The sequence below is a fragment of the Aedes aegypti genome, unplaced genomic scaffold, assembly GCF_002204515.2.
Source record: "Aedes aegypti strain LVP_AGWG unplaced genomic scaffold, AaegL5.0 Primary Assembly AGWG_AaegL5_hic_scaff_1893_PBJ_arrow, whole genome shotgun sequence".
Taxonomy (NCBI): domain Eukaryota; kingdom Metazoa; phylum Arthropoda; class Insecta; order Diptera; family Culicidae; genus Aedes; species Aedes aegypti.
The window spans coordinates 26,166-47,409 of record NW_018735371.1 but is presented as its reverse complement, the minus strand read 5'-3'; the positions used below and the strand labels follow the sequence as shown (position 1 = coordinate 47,409).

At 37.1% G+C, this 21,244-nt stretch overlaps 1 protein-coding gene across 2 annotated transcripts in view; it reads left to right on the top strand.

Moving 5' to 3' along the window:
* LOC5578933 (calcium-activated potassium channel slowpoke) overlaps positions 1-21,244 on the top strand; it is a 61,560-nt gene that overhangs the window by 23,403 nt on the left and 16,913 nt on the right. For both annotated transcript variants that reach the window (XM_021856606.1, XM_021856607.1), the window contains exon 2: positions 3,684-4,328. In XM_021856606.1, coding sequence (XP_021712298.1) covers positions 3,999-4,328 — 330 coding nt within the window. In that variant the 5' untranslated portion in view covers positions 3,684-3,998. The remainder of the gene's footprint in view (positions 1-3,683; positions 4,329-21,244) is intronic.

The following is a 21,244-nucleotide window of genomic DNA, read 5'->3' as shown; positions in this document are numbered from 1 at the left end:
TCACGAAAATTCTAAAAGCGCGCGCTAGGTGATGAGCTCTCGGGAGACTCGTCACATGCGCTGCTCGGCGCCACAGCTCGCCATCGGTATCCAAGTTGTGAAACAACTGCTTAGTAACGAAGAACCTCTACAGCTATTTTCGCCTCATCATGCAGGTGTCTAGATGGCCTACATGATATGATCGAACACGATCGATTCAAAAGTTACAATTACGATCCTCGTTGAAAACTTTTGTAATCACTTCAATTATTGCGCTGAATTTTTAACAGCACATGTGACGGAGCGCATGAGACCGCAGTGAGACACATCTCAAGAAAAATGAGGCGCACCAAAAAAAGGTCTCATGATGTACAGCGCTCCCCGTGCGCTTACAAGCAATGAGGCTCCTGCACCTAAGGCTACAGCACGTGCACAGTAACTCTATCCGGAAGCATGAAAATCAAAAAAGGTTGAAGTTTGTTATCCATATTTATATGATTCTTACATGCGTGAAATTAGCCACTTCCATCGGGGTAGTTCTGACCTACTATACAATGGTCATGGCAGCCAATGGTTCTGGAACCGCTTTCGGAAGCATCTCCTTTAAAATATTGATATTTGATACCCATATTGATGTAATTCCGAACAGGTTTTGATTTGACCACATCTCTCGGGGCACCTGGAACCTACTATACAGTGATCATGGTAGTCGGTGGTTCTGGAAATGCTTCGGGAATCAGGTCATTCAAAAATCTTGAAATTTGATGCCCATATTGTTATGGTTCCGAACATGTTCCTAATTGGCCACTTCCCCCAGGGCGCCTGGAACCTACTATAGATATATCAGTACGCCTTATGGTTTTGAATTGGATGCCAAAAGCATCATCTTGAACTTTGATGGTCACTCGGATATAGCTCCGGATAATATATACATGATTGGAAATACAAACATGACTGGCCATATCTTCCGGAACCATTTTTATGGAAAGGTCATATTTCTGAAGATTTCCAAAGAATTTTAATGCATCTGCCGGCATTCAATTTCCTATTAGTTCCAGTTATTATTAGGAAAATTGTAAACATTTATACTATTTCACACCGTACAAAAATACAAACGACAGAAAAAACGCCACTTGGACATGACCTCTGAAAATCCGGAACATCTCCGGTTTCCGGTAGCCAATATGCATGGTCAAGCAAGTTAATAAAACTGAACCAAATTTTCCGTGGACTGCTTCCAGATGCACCCAATTTCATCATTTTTTCATGAAGTTTTAAGCATTTAAAATTAGGTAAAACTTTTCCTATCTCAAACATTTTGACTATCCCCTAAACAGTACCATAGTGTTTTTTATGGTATGAAACAGGTATTGTTCTACATAGGATGTAAAGCCATAGTAAAAAGATGATACGAGAACAATTTTACGCAGCATAATAAAACCTCTCAATTTAGCACTTTATTTGAGATTGATGCAGATAAATACGTAGTAGGATAGATATGCGTAGAAATTCAGTAGTGAGACAGTTATGCGTAGAAATTCAACAGTGGAACAAATTGACTTGTATGCTTTTCCTAGAGTCTTCGAAGAAAGTATGTTTTTTGAAATTGTTTCCTAATAATATAGGATAAAATAGACTATTTGGCTACAAAAACTCGAAAATGACGAAAAGTAACATGGGACAATTATGTGTATAACGGCAGGGTACTGAAATTGTATAACTTTGGGAACATTGCTTTCAGATACTTATGCATTGAATTCCGTAAACTGTTAAACAACTTGAAAATATTCAAGTGAAGTTGTATAAAAAATATTCAACAGTTGCGAAAAGCGCCTTCCGAAGATGTTGTACAGCTACTTGTCCTATAACAGTCGAGACAAATCAATGATCGGTATGTTTAATCGCTGTCAACACAGCTTAAAAATAACTGAGTATTTAATAAAACGATAGAAGCTTTCGTTCACTTATTAAACATAAAGACATATGAAAAGCAGCTTGGAGGATTTTTACATTTGCACTAAATGTTAGTTGGGTATCCAATTATATTGTTGATTGGGACTTCTGGAAAAATAATAGTAAGAAATAATATTTTTGGAGGATTATGAAATTTGTTCTGAACAAGGACTTTTGAAAGCCTAAGAAAATTATATTTAATTAATTTTCTAAATTATTGAAGATAAATATTATTATGTTATTAATTCTGAATCAATGCTGAATTCTCTCGCAGGAATTTTCCAGAAATTCCTTCAAAAGCTTACCTGGTTCTTCTGTTTTTTTGTCATTTTTCTGCCACCTACCACCACACTTTTAACCAAGTGATTCATGGACGACTTCTTTGTATGCATCTCGAACTTATTCTGGACCGATCGTCATATGCTGTCATCAGTGCTGGGAATGGTAATAGTAGTAGGCTTGAATTTCGAGAAAGTCACGTGGCTCTCTGACAGTAGTTCAAAAACGTTGAATCTCATCAAGTAGCCTATGTTGGGTGCATGAATTTTTTAAATCGTTAGTGTCATTGAAGGCTCTAAATGCGGGAAATGCAGCGGGAAGTAGAACATTTTTCTACAGTAATTTTGAGTTGCCCTTAGCAACGGGTGTTTTGCAATTTTCAAGGCTTTTGCCTACAGCAGCGCTGGGCGTGAGTTTCACTGGCTTCGCTGACTGTGATTGGCTTTGTTTGGCTACTGTAGAGTGAATTTCAGCTTTTTTCCCAACCCTGGCTGTTATATACTTATCAATGTCCTTGCATCCTGACCTAAGTAATGTTCTAATTCTGTAAGTATCAAATTTCTTACTGGGCAATGAAGTGAAACCAAACCGTCCAAAACTACCATCTCCCATGCTACTTCTTACTGTAACATTACAATATGTTCACAAGTAATCGCTCCAGTGCCAAAAACCGATTTCTTTTTCCGGCTTGGGTTTCCCAGCAGCAGATACTGCAAGCATCGCACATTCCACCAGCAACGCCAGCTGTGTCTACAATTACATAAAGGAAACGTGTTTTGTGAGCCAGCAAATAAACCCAAACTTGGCAACGTTCCCTAATGCTGGTCCCTCATATGGCGCTCCGGATCCGATGTAATGCTTCCAAAATCGATATACTGTTTGCTGCAAGTGAGCGGTTGGTTTCGTGGTTACTTTTGGATTGGCAAAGAATTGTTTGATTTATTTTCAGGAAGCCAGTTTGAAAATGCTCCAATTTCCAAGCTGGGATTTTCCCATTCCGACACAAGTGGAACAGTGATGAAAAATGTGGTTTATGGGATATCACATAAGGCCATAAAAACGGAGAAGCTGATGCGAATGGATGATGAGATGTGAACGTCGAATTTTAGTGTGTTATAAAACTGGCACATAAAAGCGTCCAAACAATCAAAAGTGAAATAATCGAAATACGGCGTTTATGAATAACATAGTCTGCGAAATGATATCATCACGTAGTGCACACTTGAAATAGAAGAAGAATTTTATCGAAATGTGAAGATCGGGAAAAAACCTTTGAAGTGAGAGTGTGCAAGGAAAACCACTTCGCGAGATGACCCGTTTGCGTGAGCTTGGAGAGCACATTCAGAAAGAGGGTATGGGAGATTCTGGGCAGTGAGCGAAGAGATGAATTCGGAGATTGAGACTCGAAGAAATGCTAAGTGAGAGCAAGCAATTGCATCAGTGTGAATTTTGTTTTCCTTTTTTTCTTACAGGAGCATAAATCCCATCAGAGTGAAATAAAAGTGCATAGTTGTAGTTTTAATTAGAAAAGAAATAAGAAGTAAAAAATTGCTAGATTGACAAAAATAAACCTTAAAAGTGACGGATCAACGGCACCAGATAGGAGTGTAAAGTGAAAGCACATAGGCACCTTACACTTATTCACGTCTCTGAGGGCATCAGATCATCAGTGACCAGCGGCGGCGGCGGTGGCAAACCGTTGTGAAATGTCCAATGATTAGGAAAAGGGTGACCAGTGTGGAGTACGACGGATACGTTACGGATCCCCAACCGTTATCTGCTAGGGGATGTCGGGCTGTGACGAGGAGGCAGCAGTGTTGACCACAGAGCTTCCTGCGACCGACCTCGATGAATGTCTCAAAGTGCGGAAATGGTGGTGTTTTCTATTATCAAGTATATTCACATTTTTGGCTGGACTGCTTGTTGTGCTTTTATGGCGGGCCTTTGCCTTTTTGTGCTGTCGAAAGGAGCCCGAGCTAGCGCCCAATGATCCGAAACAGAAGGAACAGAAGGCCTCCCGTCAGGGCAAGCAGGACTTCGAGGGTACGTTTATGACCGAAGCGAAGGACTGGGCCGGTGAACTTATCTCGGGTCAAACCACTACCGGAAGAATCTTGGTGAGTACTTTACTGTTCGGTTTTACATATTTATATGGATTGCGGTGGCTATTTTTAGAATTTTTTTCTGCTATTTATGTTTATCAATATCATATCCAGCTTAGTGTCAATTAAATTGAGAATATATCAACGACAACTTGATAACGATGTACACAAACATATGAATTCACTCATTGACTTCATTAACTGCCCATACTCGCATAACAGTCCCATATTCTATGGGATTCCCTATATAATACGTCGAAAAACTAATCTTTGACAATCTAGTGACTATTTATAAAGTATTCTTAGAAATTTGCCCATTCTTTTCGTGGTTCTCATATTACTTTGCTTTAAAAAATGGTATAGAACCGGAAATTACTTATTTTATTTACCATTAAGTAGCTTTCCGGGAAACGGGTTGTTCCGGGAAATAATTTTCCGGGCAATGGGTCATTCCGGGAAATGTCTTTCCGGGAAATGGGGTATCCGGGAAATGATTTCTGGGAAATGGTATAGAACCCGAAGCCTAACATCAAATTTTCAAGAATACAAATCTGGAAAACCATACAGTGCTGTTCTGAATAATGGCAGCGCATGTCAATTTTCATACAAAATGCTCAACTTTGACATGCTGTAGTTTTGTTCCCTATCAAGCAATTTTCTCCACAGAACTACAAATATGATCAATTTTGTAACTACAAAATTTCAGTTTTTTCTGAGTCCCTGCCGAAAAGTGAGACACTAGGTGAAATTTTTCGAAAAAAATAGCAGTTTTTTCATTTTAAAAGTTTTCTTCTACAAATATTTTAAACATTTTCGGTTTAGGTGTAGGTTTGATAAGTAGGAGGAGATTGTTCCAATGGTAAGTGATATACAATTTAAAACTATAATGTCAAGCCGAAATTCAAAATTTTAAAACTGCTATTTTTTCGAACAATTTCACCTAGTATCTCACTTTCCGGCAGGGGCTTAGAAAATTTTGAAATTTTGTGTTTACAAAATTGAGCATATTTGTAGTTCTGTGGAGAAAATTTCAACTCGATTGCTTGAAAGGGAACAAAACTACAGCATGTCAAAGTTGAGCATTTTGTATGAAAATCGACATGCGCTGCTATTATTCAGAACAGCACTGTACATCCGTTTGAGCTAAAAACTTAATCGTTTGGTCACTAGCTGGTGGTGACTAGGGTAAAAGCACTATATTTCGACCCATAAAACCAGCATATGAGTGGAAAACTCCCAAAAACCCTGCAAAAAAGCATCAACTAATATTCAAATTTGGCAGTCGAATAGAAAAACATATTATTAGTTCATGTATAACTTCTATTAGATGATATTTTATTGCATTTTTTGTATTTTTATAGATTCATGACTTTATCTTTTGTGCTAGTTTTCGACCCACTGTTTAATTTTTCGACCCATGCATGTGCTAATTTTCGACCTGTACCAGATTGAATCAATATAGCGGGTATATTGTATGAAAAAACTTGAAACTGTTGAATATTCTTCGATGATTTTTCTTTTAGAATTACATTCCAGTGGAAACAGTGTATGCTTCCCATTTCCGTAACGAACTTTATGATAAGGCAGCGTCCATAAATGACGTAGCATTTTTTGGCCAATCTTTGACACCCCCGTCCCGTCCGTAACTTATGATAAGGCAGTGTCCATAAATGACGTAGCATTTTTTTGGCCAATCTTTGACACCCCCGTCCCCCGAGTGTCAGATTGGAAAACAAACCGTGGAAGCAGTATTCAGCAGTTATTCAGTAAAAGTTAATGTATTATTGAACAAGTGAACTAGGCAGTGCATTTCAACTGATTGTATTGTAACTGATCGGTAAAAGTGAATTATAACAGTGCTACTTTATATATTAATTGAATATGTGGTGGGACTCGGTTTTTTTTCCTGTTTTGGAGCGTCTTGCTGGGTAGTGCTTCGTAAAGCCCAAGCAGGACAGTTCGGTTTTTCGTCGTCCGATAGATTTAGCTCACGGTTTCGCGCGTGTTTTCGTCGCTGGAGATTTTTTTTTCTGTTTTGGAGCGTAGTGGGTAGTGCATGAAGCCCAAGCAGGACAGTTCGGTTTTGCGTCGTCCGATAGATTTGGCTCACGGTTTCGCGCATGTTTTCGTCTCCGGAGATTTTTTTCCTGTTTTGGAGCGTCTTGCAGGGTAGTGCTTCGTGAAGCCCAAGCAGGACAGTTTTTACATTCAGAAATGGAATAGTGAAAAGTGAAAAATGAAAAAGTGATTGTTTGATTTGTGTCCTCAGTACTGTTGGTTTTTGGCTGCCCTAAGTTCACCGAACCATCCGGAAGTGACAGGCAGCACATAAATTTAGAGAATCAATCCGGTGAGTTTGTTCCAGTATGATACTTTTTCTTTTGTGAGCCTTCCGGATCGTTTTTGTCCGCGTCGTGGAACTTCTGATCGTTCTGCTTTTCGTATAATTTTGAGCAGAAAACCCTACTGTGTTATACTAGGGTGTTTAGTTCGAACGCGCTTCCTTTCGTTTTTCGATTATCTAAAAATACAGTACCACCCAGTACAGTTTTTCAATGGACACAGTACAGTTTTTCAATAGGCGTGATTTTTTTTTTTACGCGTATCGTTATTTTATACAATCCGATGACCCTGGAGGGATCGGTTTGCTTTTTACTGGTTATTGAGGAAAAATATTACTGCACAATCGACAAGCATTTCGCGAAATACTATTGCTATTGCTATTGTTTTCTCTTTTGATTGCCGGCATTCAAAAGATTAATTTGAAAACGCTTAAACAACAAATATTTATGGTCTATCGCCAGCTTTCTAGGCGAATCCTGACAATATACCTTCCCCAACCTCCAACTCCGTAGCACTTATGAGGGTGTCGCTGAGTCGGTGGCCTCTCATTAAGTAAGTGCTACATCAACATTTCCTTCCCCTATCCCAAGTTACGGTAAAGATGGGCGTGGCCGGGAATAGCGATATTCATGCTTTTAGTATTCTTGTTTATGATTTGAACAAGGTATACTCCCCTGCCTTGTTCTTGAAAGTAGTCAGGATGAGATTATTAAAAAGAAACATGAATGTTGCTAGTATCCAATCTACGAAGTATACCGTAACTACGCTAACGCTAACGCTAACGCTAACGCTAACGCTAATCTTTGACACCCCGCCTATTTTCCCATACCTAATACATGGTTCGTAGCAAAATCGTAGACTCCCCCCTCCCCCCTAAAATGCTCCGTCATTTATGGACAGTCCCTAAGCAGTTCAACAGTTATTATCTGATAGATCTGATAGATATGGAGGGCTCCTGAATACCATAAATACTGGTTTTGTATCCCTGTCACATCCTTTGAAGATATTGAATGTAAAATGTTTCGTCAATAGTCTAATAGTTTGTTTGTGGAATTGCGTGATTAAGTTGTGAACTACGATATCATAATTTAAGAAGAAAATAACCATCATCGTTTTACGTTTTTTTTGCTCAAAATTTAAACAATGTTCAATGTGTTTTTTTTTCATTTTTGATGATTGCTGATGATTGTATGATGGATTCTTGATCCTTATGTACAACCTGTACGACCAAGGAAAACCGACATTAATGAACACTGATCGATTTTTCTACTATTCAAACAGTTTTACGTGGATCAAACTACATTATATTCTACTGTTGCGATAGGATATAGTACAGCAATGGGATATTGTCATTTAAACATGTAAAACCATTTTGTTTAAAACATTTATTTCATTTCATTATTTAATAGTTCAAGTAAATACTCAAATTCTTCTTTTAGCTCTCGACTTTGACAGCTTTTTTAGGCTTTAACTTTTATTTTATGGGTCATTTCGGTACATTGTTTTCTTTTTTTTCACTACAAATTTTGCTCGAATCGTTTTGCTTCAGTGTGGTCTTGTTTCTTCATTTCAGATTCTCTATTCAACTCATTTCTAAGAATATTGCGAAGAAGAAAGAAAACCTTTAATATGCTCCAACATTGAGTCACGTTTCACTAGCCATCCCCGTCGCTGACTGCCGAATATCAACTCTTCAAATTCGGTCTCCTCCTCCATTGTGGTCGGTCCAGGACGAATAACGGACTGATAGCTATTTCTTCGCCAATCTTGAATTGAATATGTATATGAAATTTCGGAATTCCATAATCGAGTTCTTGTTGACTACCTTAGATGCTGTCTGTACTTTTCTGGACGCTATAATATGTTAATCCATATAATTTTGATAAAATTGAAGCGAGATCAGTATTTTTCTTACCGTTTTGGTTAAAAACCGTTGAAGCAAGAAATTCAACTCCACGAAAGAACAACCACCACTATGAACGATGTTTACTTTTGATGAAGGGTCGAAAACTAAAACACATCACCTGCTGAAATCATGGCATGCTTTTTCGACCGGTCGAAAATTGAAACCTGGTGTTTCAATTTTCGAACAATTTCAAACGCGTAATAAAATTTATTTTCGCTTATAGATGCACACAATTAATTACAATTTGCTTAAATTTTATCAGGTTTCACCAAACTTTATCGATTAGGCATCACTTTGATCAGTTTTTATACTGATTTGAGTCTTTTCAATATGTGACGAATTTTCATCAATGGAAGAAAAAGGACTGATTCAGACACAAAAAAATCAGGATTATCAATTTAGGATTAAAACTCCGTTATATAGATGCATTTTTTATTTGATCATGATAGATATAACAGCAATGGCATACTCCAGTGATTTATAAATGTTTGAAAATTTCAAATAGTATTTAAAATAACGTTTGTTTTATCAATGGGTCGAAAATTAGCACTGGGTCGAAAATTAGATCCCTTACCCTAATTGATTAAATTTTCAGCTTAAAGGGGTGTTCGGTTCTCTAGATTTGTGCTCTTGAAAATTTGAAGTTTGGCTTCGATTCATATTCACCTTAAGAGCTAACATGTGGTGGTCATTGAAATGCGGAATTCTGCTACCAGGCGGTGCTATTGAGCATCGAAATTTTGTTTTGCGGATAACTCAGGATCCTGACCACTTAGAAATATGGCGCTTTCGGCAAAGTTGTTCAGTAGCTCAAGCGCTATCATTATAAAAGCTATTAAATTCAAAATTTTGCTACCAGGTGGCGCTAATGAGCATGAAGCTTTTGTTTTACGGATATCTCACTTATATACTGAGGGTGTATGTTAGTCCCAAGCAGTGATCTGATTGGTTCCTTGTGTAAGTGCAGCTGATCTGGCGATACTGGAGTAGCAACCACGGGCGGCCAATCAAGCTTAAGCTCAATTTTGCTCAAGATTTAACGAAAATCCTGTTTAGGATTCGTGACTTGAACTCCACTAGGACACCACTGCCTAAGATATATTTTGAAATCCTGCCCTGGAATTATGAGTTTGTACTGTTGTCCATTAGTTTATAAGAATCCTGTTCGGAATTTTGTTAGAAGTGTAGCTTGGGTTTTTGTCATCTAAGATTGTGTAAAAATCTACACAGAATTATGTGAGAATTGCTTCCTAGATTTGAAAGTAATTTTAGCTACGATTATTTGAAACCCTGGTCATGATTTTATGAAAATCCTGCCCAAGTTTTCCGTGACATATGCTAATTTTCAAGAGAAAATGGCCTAGTGTAACAATACCCCGTGTTACTGTATGTCGTTAATAATAGCAAATTATGCAGTTTCTAACGGTGGAAGGTCATTTGGCATAAAGCCGTTTGGTATAAAGTCGTTTGGCATAAGGGTCATTTGGCATAAAATCATTTGGTATAATGGTTGTTTGGCATAATGGTCGTTTGGCATAATTAGGCTTAAACCAAGAATTTCTTAAGATGACATTTATTTTTAATGGACGCATGATCTCCTTTTGAGATATGCTGGAAAATATATGATTTTAATCACTATTCCTTCTTTCGATAATAGACGGTGTTTTTGATTTACACTTCGAAAATCAAAATAATTATTGAATCGATAAAAAAAAAGATTTTCTTTTATGTTCGAGCCCTAAACATTTTAAACGAAAAATAATTTGCTTTCGTATATGGCCTATTTTTGCATCATGCTGCAATAATAGATCTTTGGGATTGCGTCTATCATGTTATTCATACGTGAATAATCCGATAGCCGTGAGCTTTTCAATTATCTTCACACCCAAAGTCTGCTCAGTGGGCCTGGCCATTTTAATATTTGTATTGTATCTTTGATGTGCTGCAAATATTAATGCTGACAAGAAAATATCTGATGAAATTTTGGTATTTCCAGGATGATTTTCAATATTGGCTGTGCAAGCACTTAGATTAGATTAGATTAGATGCTACAATAATAGATCTTTGGATTAGAGCTTTCAATATTTTGCAAATAAAAATTTTCCCTTCATTTACCAAGCAATTTTTATCGAGAGTTACGTCCCAACTGGGACAGAGCTTGATACGCAACGAAATGTTATACAGTACTGACCCGATTTTGTCAGCCCCCGATTTTGTCTGCCCCCGATTTTGTCTACCCCCGATTTTGTCAGCTTTCGGACCCGATTTTGTCAGCCTATTTTAAATTTGTCAAAAAATTGTTATCGTCATGTTTTACTACGTTTACATTAAAATTGATGATGATGTTTGATGTCATGCACGCATGGGCGTAGTCAGAGGGGGCAATGGCAATGCCTTTTATTAAGTGTTATAAATCGATATTAACAATATAAGGGAAAGGCGGGCCCCTGGTAAAAAAATCTGGCTATGCCCATGTCCATCAACCTCTTAGAAGTCCATGTAACCATGTAACACGTCAAAATTTGAAAAACAGGAACAAAATAAAATGACCCGATTTTGTCAGGTTCCCCATTTTGTCAGCCTAAAATTCATCGAGGGGCTGACAAAATCGGGTCCTTACTGTATAATCGTTCCCTTCATTATTAACTGCGAACTTCCTTTGCCAATTTGCTATTTTCAAATATGTATATCACAGCAAGTCCAAAGATTCTTTATGTTCTGGGATGTAGAGAAAATTATTATTCCGAGAAGATCTTTCACCAGACCCGTCACGTACTTAGTTATGCTCTCTAATGTCTCCAACATTCTTTGACATCCATAGCTCGGCAAATCACTGAACGAGCACTACGCTTGTTGAGTACCTACCAATTTTTGCTATGGGCTCGTTGGCGTTGATCTTCAAGCTTCAAAAATGCCGATATTCATTCTAAATCATTCATTAGGGATCGTGTACAAATTATGTCACGCTCCAAGGGGGGTCCCCTCAAACCAAGCGTGACAAGTCTTACAAAATTTTCGGAGGAAACGTGACACAGGGGGGTCGAAAAAGTTTAAATTTATCGTGACATAATTTGTGTACCTTATGCCATTATGCCGAACGACTTTTTGTCAAACGATTTCATGCCAAACGGGGAACAATCGTTTCTAACAGTATATTCTGCTCTATTGGATAGATTATTCTGTTAATCAACTGACTCCCAGCTTATTTCACTACCATTGATGAGGTCATATGATCTTTTGTCCATATTGAAGTGATGCTGAAAGAGCGTTTGATTCTGTAAGAGGCAAAAAGCCTTTTGATATGAAACATTTCCTGCTTTGAGCTTCGGATGAAGTTCTCTCCATTCTCTTCTCTCTATCGGTCTCTAATATGACGGAATGTAATGGAGGAGGCGCATGATTCTTCATTAAGGTGGATCAAATAACAAAAATTATTGAAAATCCATCTCCATTTTTCTTGCAATCATTATGGTAAAACAGTTTCTGCAAAATTTTCAGTTATATTGGTGAGATTTAATATCTATCATCTGACCCAAAGACGTTACAGGCTGATACAAAAAAAAAGATACCTCCAACACGTGTACAACTATCATATCCACATTGACACAAAAATATATCACTAAATCTTATTATTCAAGCTTTTATAAAATAAGTTGCTGAATAAATAAAGTTACCTCGATTTTGTTTGAGGTTTTGCGGAAAAATACTGAAATTTGTAAGTTGTAGAAATCTCTTTTTCTCTCCATTCGATTGTTTTACTCTTTTCAACAGAACTATATTCTCATCATAAAGATTGTAAAAGATGCATGCTTGGATTTTCAAACTTTTGTAAAATGAGCCGCCCTATTTTTCATATGTCAAAGAAATAGAACATGGAAGCTTAAATACCGTGCGCTGTACATTAAGGCATCTTCCAAATATGGATAGGGCAAAATGGTCCAAAATGTCACTTTAAGGATTTGTGTCGTTTTCTTGTAATAAGATCCACATTTGAAGGCCATTCGAAGTCTTAACATTTCCCAAATGTGAGTTTTTTTACGGTTTTAAATCGTGTCGAAAAGTTGATTAAAAATGGGGGTGGTTCAAAATGACCAAATGGGTGGGGTAAAATGCCATTTTGTATGGAGTTCAAAGAGTTAGCAATCATGCTCCCCCATGAGTTTGCTCTGTGGCATGGAAACGCTTATTGGTTAATAAAGTCAACGGAAAACCTTAATATTTAGGCAAAAAAGTGAAAAGTGTTGAATATCACCGGGAAATTTGGTAAAAATCTATGAGTTTATGTCTATGGATTGTAGCAGCACTTCTTGGGTAAACGTATTTGAACGCCGTTTGGCAAATTATACAGATTGAAACGTTCTAGGAATGATTCAATGAGTCGGGCCATTTTACCCCATCTGTGCGTATTGGGCCATCTTCCCCTAATCGTCGTTTGCCGCTTTGGTTTCGAATACTTGAACATGTAACGGAGGAGGCGCATAATTCTTAATAGGTCAATGCCATGTGATCGATGGATGAAGACTATTGCGCACTTCTAATTACGACAGCTTTTCAAAATTAGGAGAACAATCTAACGTTTTGTCTTAAATTCCAAACATGACTTATATTCCGGATAGTGGCGATTTTAAAGGTAAAATTGATTGTGAGTTTATAATTTTTAAATTAAAAGGACTTGTATAATAAAAGAATTTGAGGATGAACCTGCCTCGGGCTGGCAATCAATCAATAAAACAATTGAATATCCGGTGAAGAAATTTGAGAGGATTTCTTGAGAAATCGTCAGAAAAAGTTGGATGTACGGAATATGAGCCATGTTCGGAATTTAAGACAAAACGGTAGATTGTTCTCCGTTTTAGCCCTAGTTTTTGCTGTTTCTATTAACTGAGTTGTACAGTAGTGGATTTCATTTGCCTACATTTACTGCTGTTTTGGATTATTACCACAGTCAGTGAAATTCATCATGATAGCGCAATCAACGACAACTTCCCACATCCCACACACACAATCGACAATAAACGCTGAAGTATTTGTAAACAAATCATCGAAAATCAATCAGCACAGTCTCCAATAGCCGGGACTCCCATAAAGTCACAGCGCTGTGTAAACAACTGCCACCGGAATGCAATATGTAGTAGGTATGTAGGTATCCAACCAGTAAGCCGACCAACCGTAAAGGGGCTCTATTGGCACGTTTCACCAGACGATTTCCCCTAATACTTACTTCCAACATATCTATAAACATTCGGGCCCGGTGAGTGCGGTCATTCAAACAATCGCATTTACTACCGCTGGATGGTTGCCCGAATAATAATTAACAATTAATTTGGTTGAGCTCGTTCAAACACCATGCAACCTACGGTGTACAATAGAGTCTATAATTGATTTATTATTAAATGTTTCAGCAAGGTTGAAACATTTTACTGAAAATAATCCCCTTCCCTTATTATAACAGTAAGTTTTTGGATTTTTTTCTCGATTTTTTTTTGCACAATATGAGAACAGAATAGGAAAATAATAAGTTGAATTGTTTTGTGCGAAAAAAAATATGAAAACCATCCAATAAGAATACCAAAAAATCAATTTTTTTGGTCTGAATTAGGTATGGACATTTTTCGAAATGATTTTACAAGATTACATTTCCACCCCCGTTTTTATTGCAAAAATGATTTTTTACAATCAATTCAATTGTATAATACAATAGAATTGATAGCAAATGAATCGAAAGTAAAAACATATCGGTTTATGGGGGATGTGTTGAAAAATATGGTACTGTTACAATAAAACCTAATGTATTTTAATAAAATGTTCACCAGGGTGCCACCTTGATGATGCTTTGCTATACTTTGGTCGGAATGAGCTCGGCTGCTCTTCCTAATAAACATCTGCTGGCACTTGATTGTTTTCCCGTTTTTTTCCTCATTTTAGTCAGCTTTCTGGCAATTCCACGCGGTAATGGGGCTGTTCAGTGCTAATGAGTTTAAACCTCTCACCCACCACAGTGCCAATGTCGATTGGATAGATGGTCTCATTAGACGGGGGTTCGTGGCAAATATGAGATGCCGGCCGGTCGTGTTTTGTTTACTGTCTGCACAGTAACCTAACAGAACAGAGTCAGTTTATGGTGCTGCTTGTTGTTGTGAACTGCGGATGTGACAGCTATCCTATAGTTGGTATTTTTAGACCACCCACCATCGCTTCTCGGGAAAAGGAAATCTAATTTCATGGCGGGTTACATTGTTTTCACACTAACACGTTTTGATTCCTAAGAGAATGTTCAAATATGTTGTTGCTTGACAGCGTAGGTGTGCTCTTGATACCGTAGATCGAGCGCAAATTGATCAGCATTTTAGAAAATTCCTGGTACTGTGAAACCAATTTCGACAAAACAAGCTTGTGTCAATCAATTTACGTAATTGGTTTTTGATAAAACAAACTTCAACATATGTGAAATGACATTAAAAAAAATGTACCAGGCAAATGAACAGCAAAGTTTGTTTGTAGCTGGAATTCCCCAGGTAGAATCTCCAACAATTCGCAGTTTTCAATTAACGATAGCCTACTCAATAATCATACCCATCAGAAGCTTATATTCATGTTTAATTACAAGCTCATTTTCTTACGTCAGGTAACCGTTCGAATCTTTTAATTCCGAATGAAAAAAACCAAGAAATATTATAGGCCAATATTACCGCAGGTAATTTCAGTTACTCCCTTTTAAATTGTCTTTACCTAGAAAATGTACCTACTTAAAGTAACCCGTCTCCCTCTAGTTTTGATTTTTTAACTGAATTGTTGCAATGTTCAGAACCACCACTGTTCGGAATTTTGTTAGAAGTGTAGCTTGGATTTTTGTCATCTAAGATTGTGTAAAAATCTACTCAGAATTATGTGAGAATTGCTGAAAGTAATTTTAGCTACGATTATTTGAAACCCTGGTCATGATTTTATGAAAATCCTGCCCAAGTTTTCCGTGATATATGCTAATTTTCAAGAGTAAATGGCCTAGTGTAACAATACCCCGTGTTACTGTATGTCGTTAATAATAGAAAATTATGCAGTTTCTAACGGTAGAAGGTCATTTGGCATAAAGCCGTTTGGTATAAAGTTGTTTGGCATAAGGGTCATTTGGCATAAAATCATTTGGTATAATGGTTGTTTGGCGTGATGACCGTTTGGAATAACAGTCGTTTGGCATAATGAGGCTTAAACCAAGAATTTCTTAAGATGACATTTATTTTTAACGGACAAACATTTTTGTTTATCGTAATGAGCGACTGGATGAAGCATGTGGTGGATTTGCTATCATCATTCATAGGCGTATAATACATCAACATCAACTCCAAACTGACTTGCGAAAATTGAATCGCAGAGTCAAAATATTTTGTCATTGGTGACTTTAATGTCGAACATCGCTCATGGAATAATACACAAAGCAATCCCAACTGCAGAATTTTATTTGATGAGTGCTCTTCAGGATATTTCTCAGTTCAATACCCTGCTAGCCCTCTAGAAACCCTTCTAGGGGAAGGGGTGGTAAAATGAACACCTTAAGGAAATCATCTTGTTTCTGATAGAAAATCGAGGAATTTGTATAGTTCTATCACACAACATCAAAAATAGGGATGTTATCTATAGCAGCGACATGGATTCAGAATAAAATAGCTAAATTTTCACATATTTTTATCGCAACCAGAAAACGATGGAAATGTTCATTTTACCTGCACTATGTGGGTAAAATGAACAGCGATTGGAGGTAAAATAAACACCATGCAAAAAACGTAAGCAAAACAAAAATTTCTGAAAATTTTCATTGCCTTACCGAAAATACATCCATTAATGATTGTAATCCATTCAAAAAGGATTCTAAAGTTATCAGATTTGACATCATATCATAACGATATTCACCTCACTGAAAAACCTCAAGTCTTTCGAGCTTAAAGTTACGCCAGTTATAATTTTCAAACGTGGTTTTCTAAAATCTTAGTTTTCGTTGATATTTTCACTTCAATTGACCTACGTATCAACTCGAATACTCAGATTTATGCTCTAAATCGTCCGTGCGTGATAAAAAATCATCGAAATTTGTATTTTCTCGGTAAAAGGCACGTTGTTCATTTTACCACCTATGATTGATTAGGTCTTAACCGGCTCTAGTCATCTTTGTAGCCAACTGGTTACTCACGCCGATTTTGATTCTTATCATGTCTCTGTTATAAATATCCCATGTAGCAATTTTTAATCATATCAGCTCCAAATTCAATTATTTTAAGCCGACTGGAATACATATGAAACATACATCGATAGTAATCTTGATGTTAACATTTCTTTGCAAACAAAACATGATATTGACAAGGGGCATTGTAATACCAAAATGTGAAGTAAGATTCGAATCCGTGAGTATAGACAATGATCTTAAATTCTTGATCCGTCTTAAAATCGTGAGGAGAAGGCCATTTTAACGCTCTCGCGATCCTGTACTGAAAACTATATGGCAGGATCTGCAGAAAGATTGTGCGATCCTCAAGGCAGCATTTGAGACCAATATTTTCACATCTGACTGAGTTACCTCAAACTGTCAAACTTATTTGTTTGCTGATGACACAGACCTCTTTGTCAACTCACCTGGAAACATTTTGAACTGCTACGACAAATGATTATAATATGTTGCAAAATGTTAATACAAGCTTAAATTTGACACCCACGTCCTTATAGCTTTATTTAATTTTAAAAAAATGTCCGATCAACTTAAATTCAACCTAAGTACATAGAAATTATTCGAAGAAATAAATAGTTCTACTGTAATTGTTATTGATGTTCAGTATCTTTTCTATTACCAATTTAATAAATAAAAAAAAACACTGAAACATGATTTAATGCATTATCCATATTCTAAATTGGGCTCTGCACGTGCTTCCATATGCATTATCAAAATTACTCCAAAACAAGAAACTGACTTTAATTTACAAGAAAATTCATATGACGTCAATTATTTAGAATAATCAATGACGTCCATTATTTGGGAGTAGAGTGAGTCTACTAAAGTGTGACAGTACATGCATCAAGCATTGAAAAAAAGCTCGATAGAGGGTGGAGGCTTCTTTAGGTCTTTCTTTTGAAAAACTATCAATGTTACCACGTTTCACGATACCTAACAATATCGATGCAAGGAAAGGAAGCTAAACCAATGGAGACGCGTGGTTGTTTCTATAACAAACAGTACCTATTTTTAAACAGATTTCATATCCGCCGATGCTCATCTATCATCGAGTCCAGCAACTATAACTGCGTAACTGCCGATGAAAACATGTTCTCTCTACCGCTACAACTGTTTATAAATAAGACTGTTGATAGAGAAAATGAACATTCAGTGTATCGATGGTGTATTGTTTATTTAACCTATATAGAGGACTATCACCATCAGCAGCAGGCATGCACTTCAGTATCAATGTTTGCAACGCATATTCGGAAATCGACGTCGAATCAGTGCAATCAGATAATATCATGCATTTAGAAAATCAATGTAACGGATAATAATAATGCAAATCCATAATTCAAACTGTCTGACCAATGAAATTCAATGTCTAATGTTTGTTTCGCAAGGTGTGGTGCAATCTCGAATGCAAAGCAGCCGAGCCCATATTTTAATTGCCATTTAATTGCAGATCCAGCTGTCCCCGTCACTATGAGGCCGAGGTCGGCCCGGTTTGGGACTTTATCGCGTGCAACCACTACTGAAACGAATCACCCAAACACCATTAGGGCAAGGTGGGGCAAAAGTTCGACCTAAGAGGGAATAATCAAAATTTCTTATGAATGGCAACCAATACCACACAATTGATATTTAATCTATTGGCTACGATTTTGCTGCGCACATTTTCAGTTACATTAGTTCTTCTTCTTCTTGGCATTACGTCCTCACTGGGGCAAAGCCTGCTTCTCAGCTTAGTGTTCTCATGAGCACTTCCATAGTTATTAACCGAGAGCTTTATTTGCCAAAGTTGCCATTTTCTCATTCATTCAGTTACATTAGTTATAGCCGTTTAAAAATCGTGGTGACACTGGTGAGGCAAAAGTTCGCTGGTTAGGCTATTTTATTTAGCTTTTTCCTAAGATAATGTATGGCTCTAACTTTGATGGGCCTAACACATAACTATCCAAATCTCAAACGATTTTTATAATATTTAAAGTGAAAGTCCCGTACTAAAAAATACACTTTTGCCCCACTTCACTCTATATGTAGTGTGGTGCAGTGCGGAGCGAAGCAGTTTGATCTAATCTCATAAATATTGTTTGGCAGAGAAAGGCATTTTCGACTAGGTGGAGCATCTACCTACGTATTGATGCAAGCTACTACTCGGCAGGTCGGTTCACTTTCGAAAACGTTTAAATCTTAGAATACGAGGTGAAAAATTAATCACGGAAATGGCTGAAAGTCTGTTATTTTTTAATGAATTTGCATGCATCTGCTGTTTGCTCGGTCTAAGTGAAAGTATTGTTCAAATGTTACACAATAATACCGGGACAAAGCATAATCTGGAATAGGTGTATGAATACTGTTTTAGAATATCACATCCATGTTCATCGTATGAATTGTTATTGTTAAGCAATAGTAATCCATAAATACAATCAATCCAGAAAGCCTCTGCGGATTGTTTAACCCTTTTTTAAATATTGTGCGCCATTGAAATTATTCTAAATATGTGTATATGTATATACACAGATATTGCAGGACGTCCGAAGTCCAGTCTTCAAATTTGCCTTTGCTTTGCGTTGATTTGATTCATAAAACAACGAGAAAGAGAATGCACGATCCTTATTTTTCAATCCAACAAGGCTTTGATTTGATCCTATCATTTCGGTGAAAATACTGCATCATTTTTCTGAATCATTTGTGACTCATTCAACAAGGTAGACTAAGCTGCAGAGGGATAACAAGCATTGTGGTAGGCCTAGCAACGCACACTGTTTTCTTTTCATCGCGAATTCACGAAGTACGCGTCAAAGGTTTAACAAGTGATAATATTTATCAAAATGGTACACGATGTTGTGTGAACAGAGTTATTATTCAGAATTCAAATCATCTATGGTTGTTGCTCTACGCACTACTATACCTGTTATTGAGTATCAGTTGAATTTGCTCATGTATTTTATATAAACATTAATGTAATCATCTTTTTATTACAGCCACAATCAGTTTCCGTTGTCTTTTCCTACAAAAATGGCATGATATTTTATCAAATATGCATGCTTATGGCATTGACGTCATGATCGAACAAGAACACCACCACTGTAGCGATGTGGGAGGCATGGAACATTTCACGGAGCCCAACTATTATTGCACCGTTCAGAACAAGGCTATATTATACGGACCCTGATCTTCAACACTCTGTTATGCATGACTTCACAATATTTTATCCTATGTTTTGTGGCAATAGAAATGTTCTTGAAATGTCTGAAAAAGATCTACCGAATGAAAAAATCATGGAAAAATTTGTTTTCCCCTTTCTAAGTCCATTTAACCCGACAAACAAATTCCATTATGCCCGGATGGTCAAGTTTGACCATTAACGTTTTTAACATATGAATTTTACATTTTGAACCAAACTTTGTTTTCGTGGATATAGCATATATTTAAACGATTTCTAGTACTCAAAGAAATTATTAGTTTTCACCCAGGTATACTTTTGATCGCAAATCGATTTGCATTCCCGTTTACACCAGCAAAATCAGATGGGACATGGATTCGAACGAATAAGTTTCGATACGCCGTAAACAAGAATAAGGGTGATAATCTATGGGAGATATTCTATGCCCAAGAACGTCAAGGAAATCGACAGGATGTTCGAACCCAGCCACCTTCAGCTGAAAACCGTTATTCTACACAGCGATTTTTTCTATGCTAGCAATGGTCTGTCTAGAGTATGGAGTTTGCTTTGAAATGATTTGAATCAATGATGCATTATTTTTGGTCAAGTGAGCACAGGAGCAAATGAATTGAAAAGGCGCGAATCTTACGCGAAGCATTGATATTTCCAAAGCATGCTTTTCAAAAAATCTGTGCAGCAATGATGATCCTTGAAGACTGCCGAAGTCTTGATATGATGGTATTGAAGATCAACGGATTCAATACTGATCAATATGATAATTTGACGGCTATTATCGATTACATGTGTCTAAAGAAACACAAAGAATTGAGAGTAGTTATGAATTGGCTTAATCTGAGATCATACAAACGATTGTGCTACTTTTTCCCGAATGTCGTTTCCCCGAATTTCATTACCCTGAATGCCAGTTTCCCCGAAAAGTGATGTAGTTCAAGAAGATGCAAGAGTAGTCTTTAGTGGCAGTTTTGGCGTAGGAGGATTCGGAGTCTTCTAAGCTGAAACACCGGTGATAGGGTTGGTTCAGCTTAGAAGACTCCGAATCATCCTACGCCAACAAGCTAAAAGAAATTAGGTCCGCACTAGAAAGAACTAGAAAGAACTATAAACAATCAGAAGAAGGAGATATCTGATCATTCTCGACTAAACAAATATTGCCAAAAATGCTGAAGAAGGTAAAACTCGAAAGAACCGCCTAGTTTTTTAGTTTTCAGACCCCCCTACCCCCAGTGGTCATTTGTCCACACAAAAAAAATAAAATTGTATGGACCGTGGTCATTGGCCAGACCCCCCTCCCACCA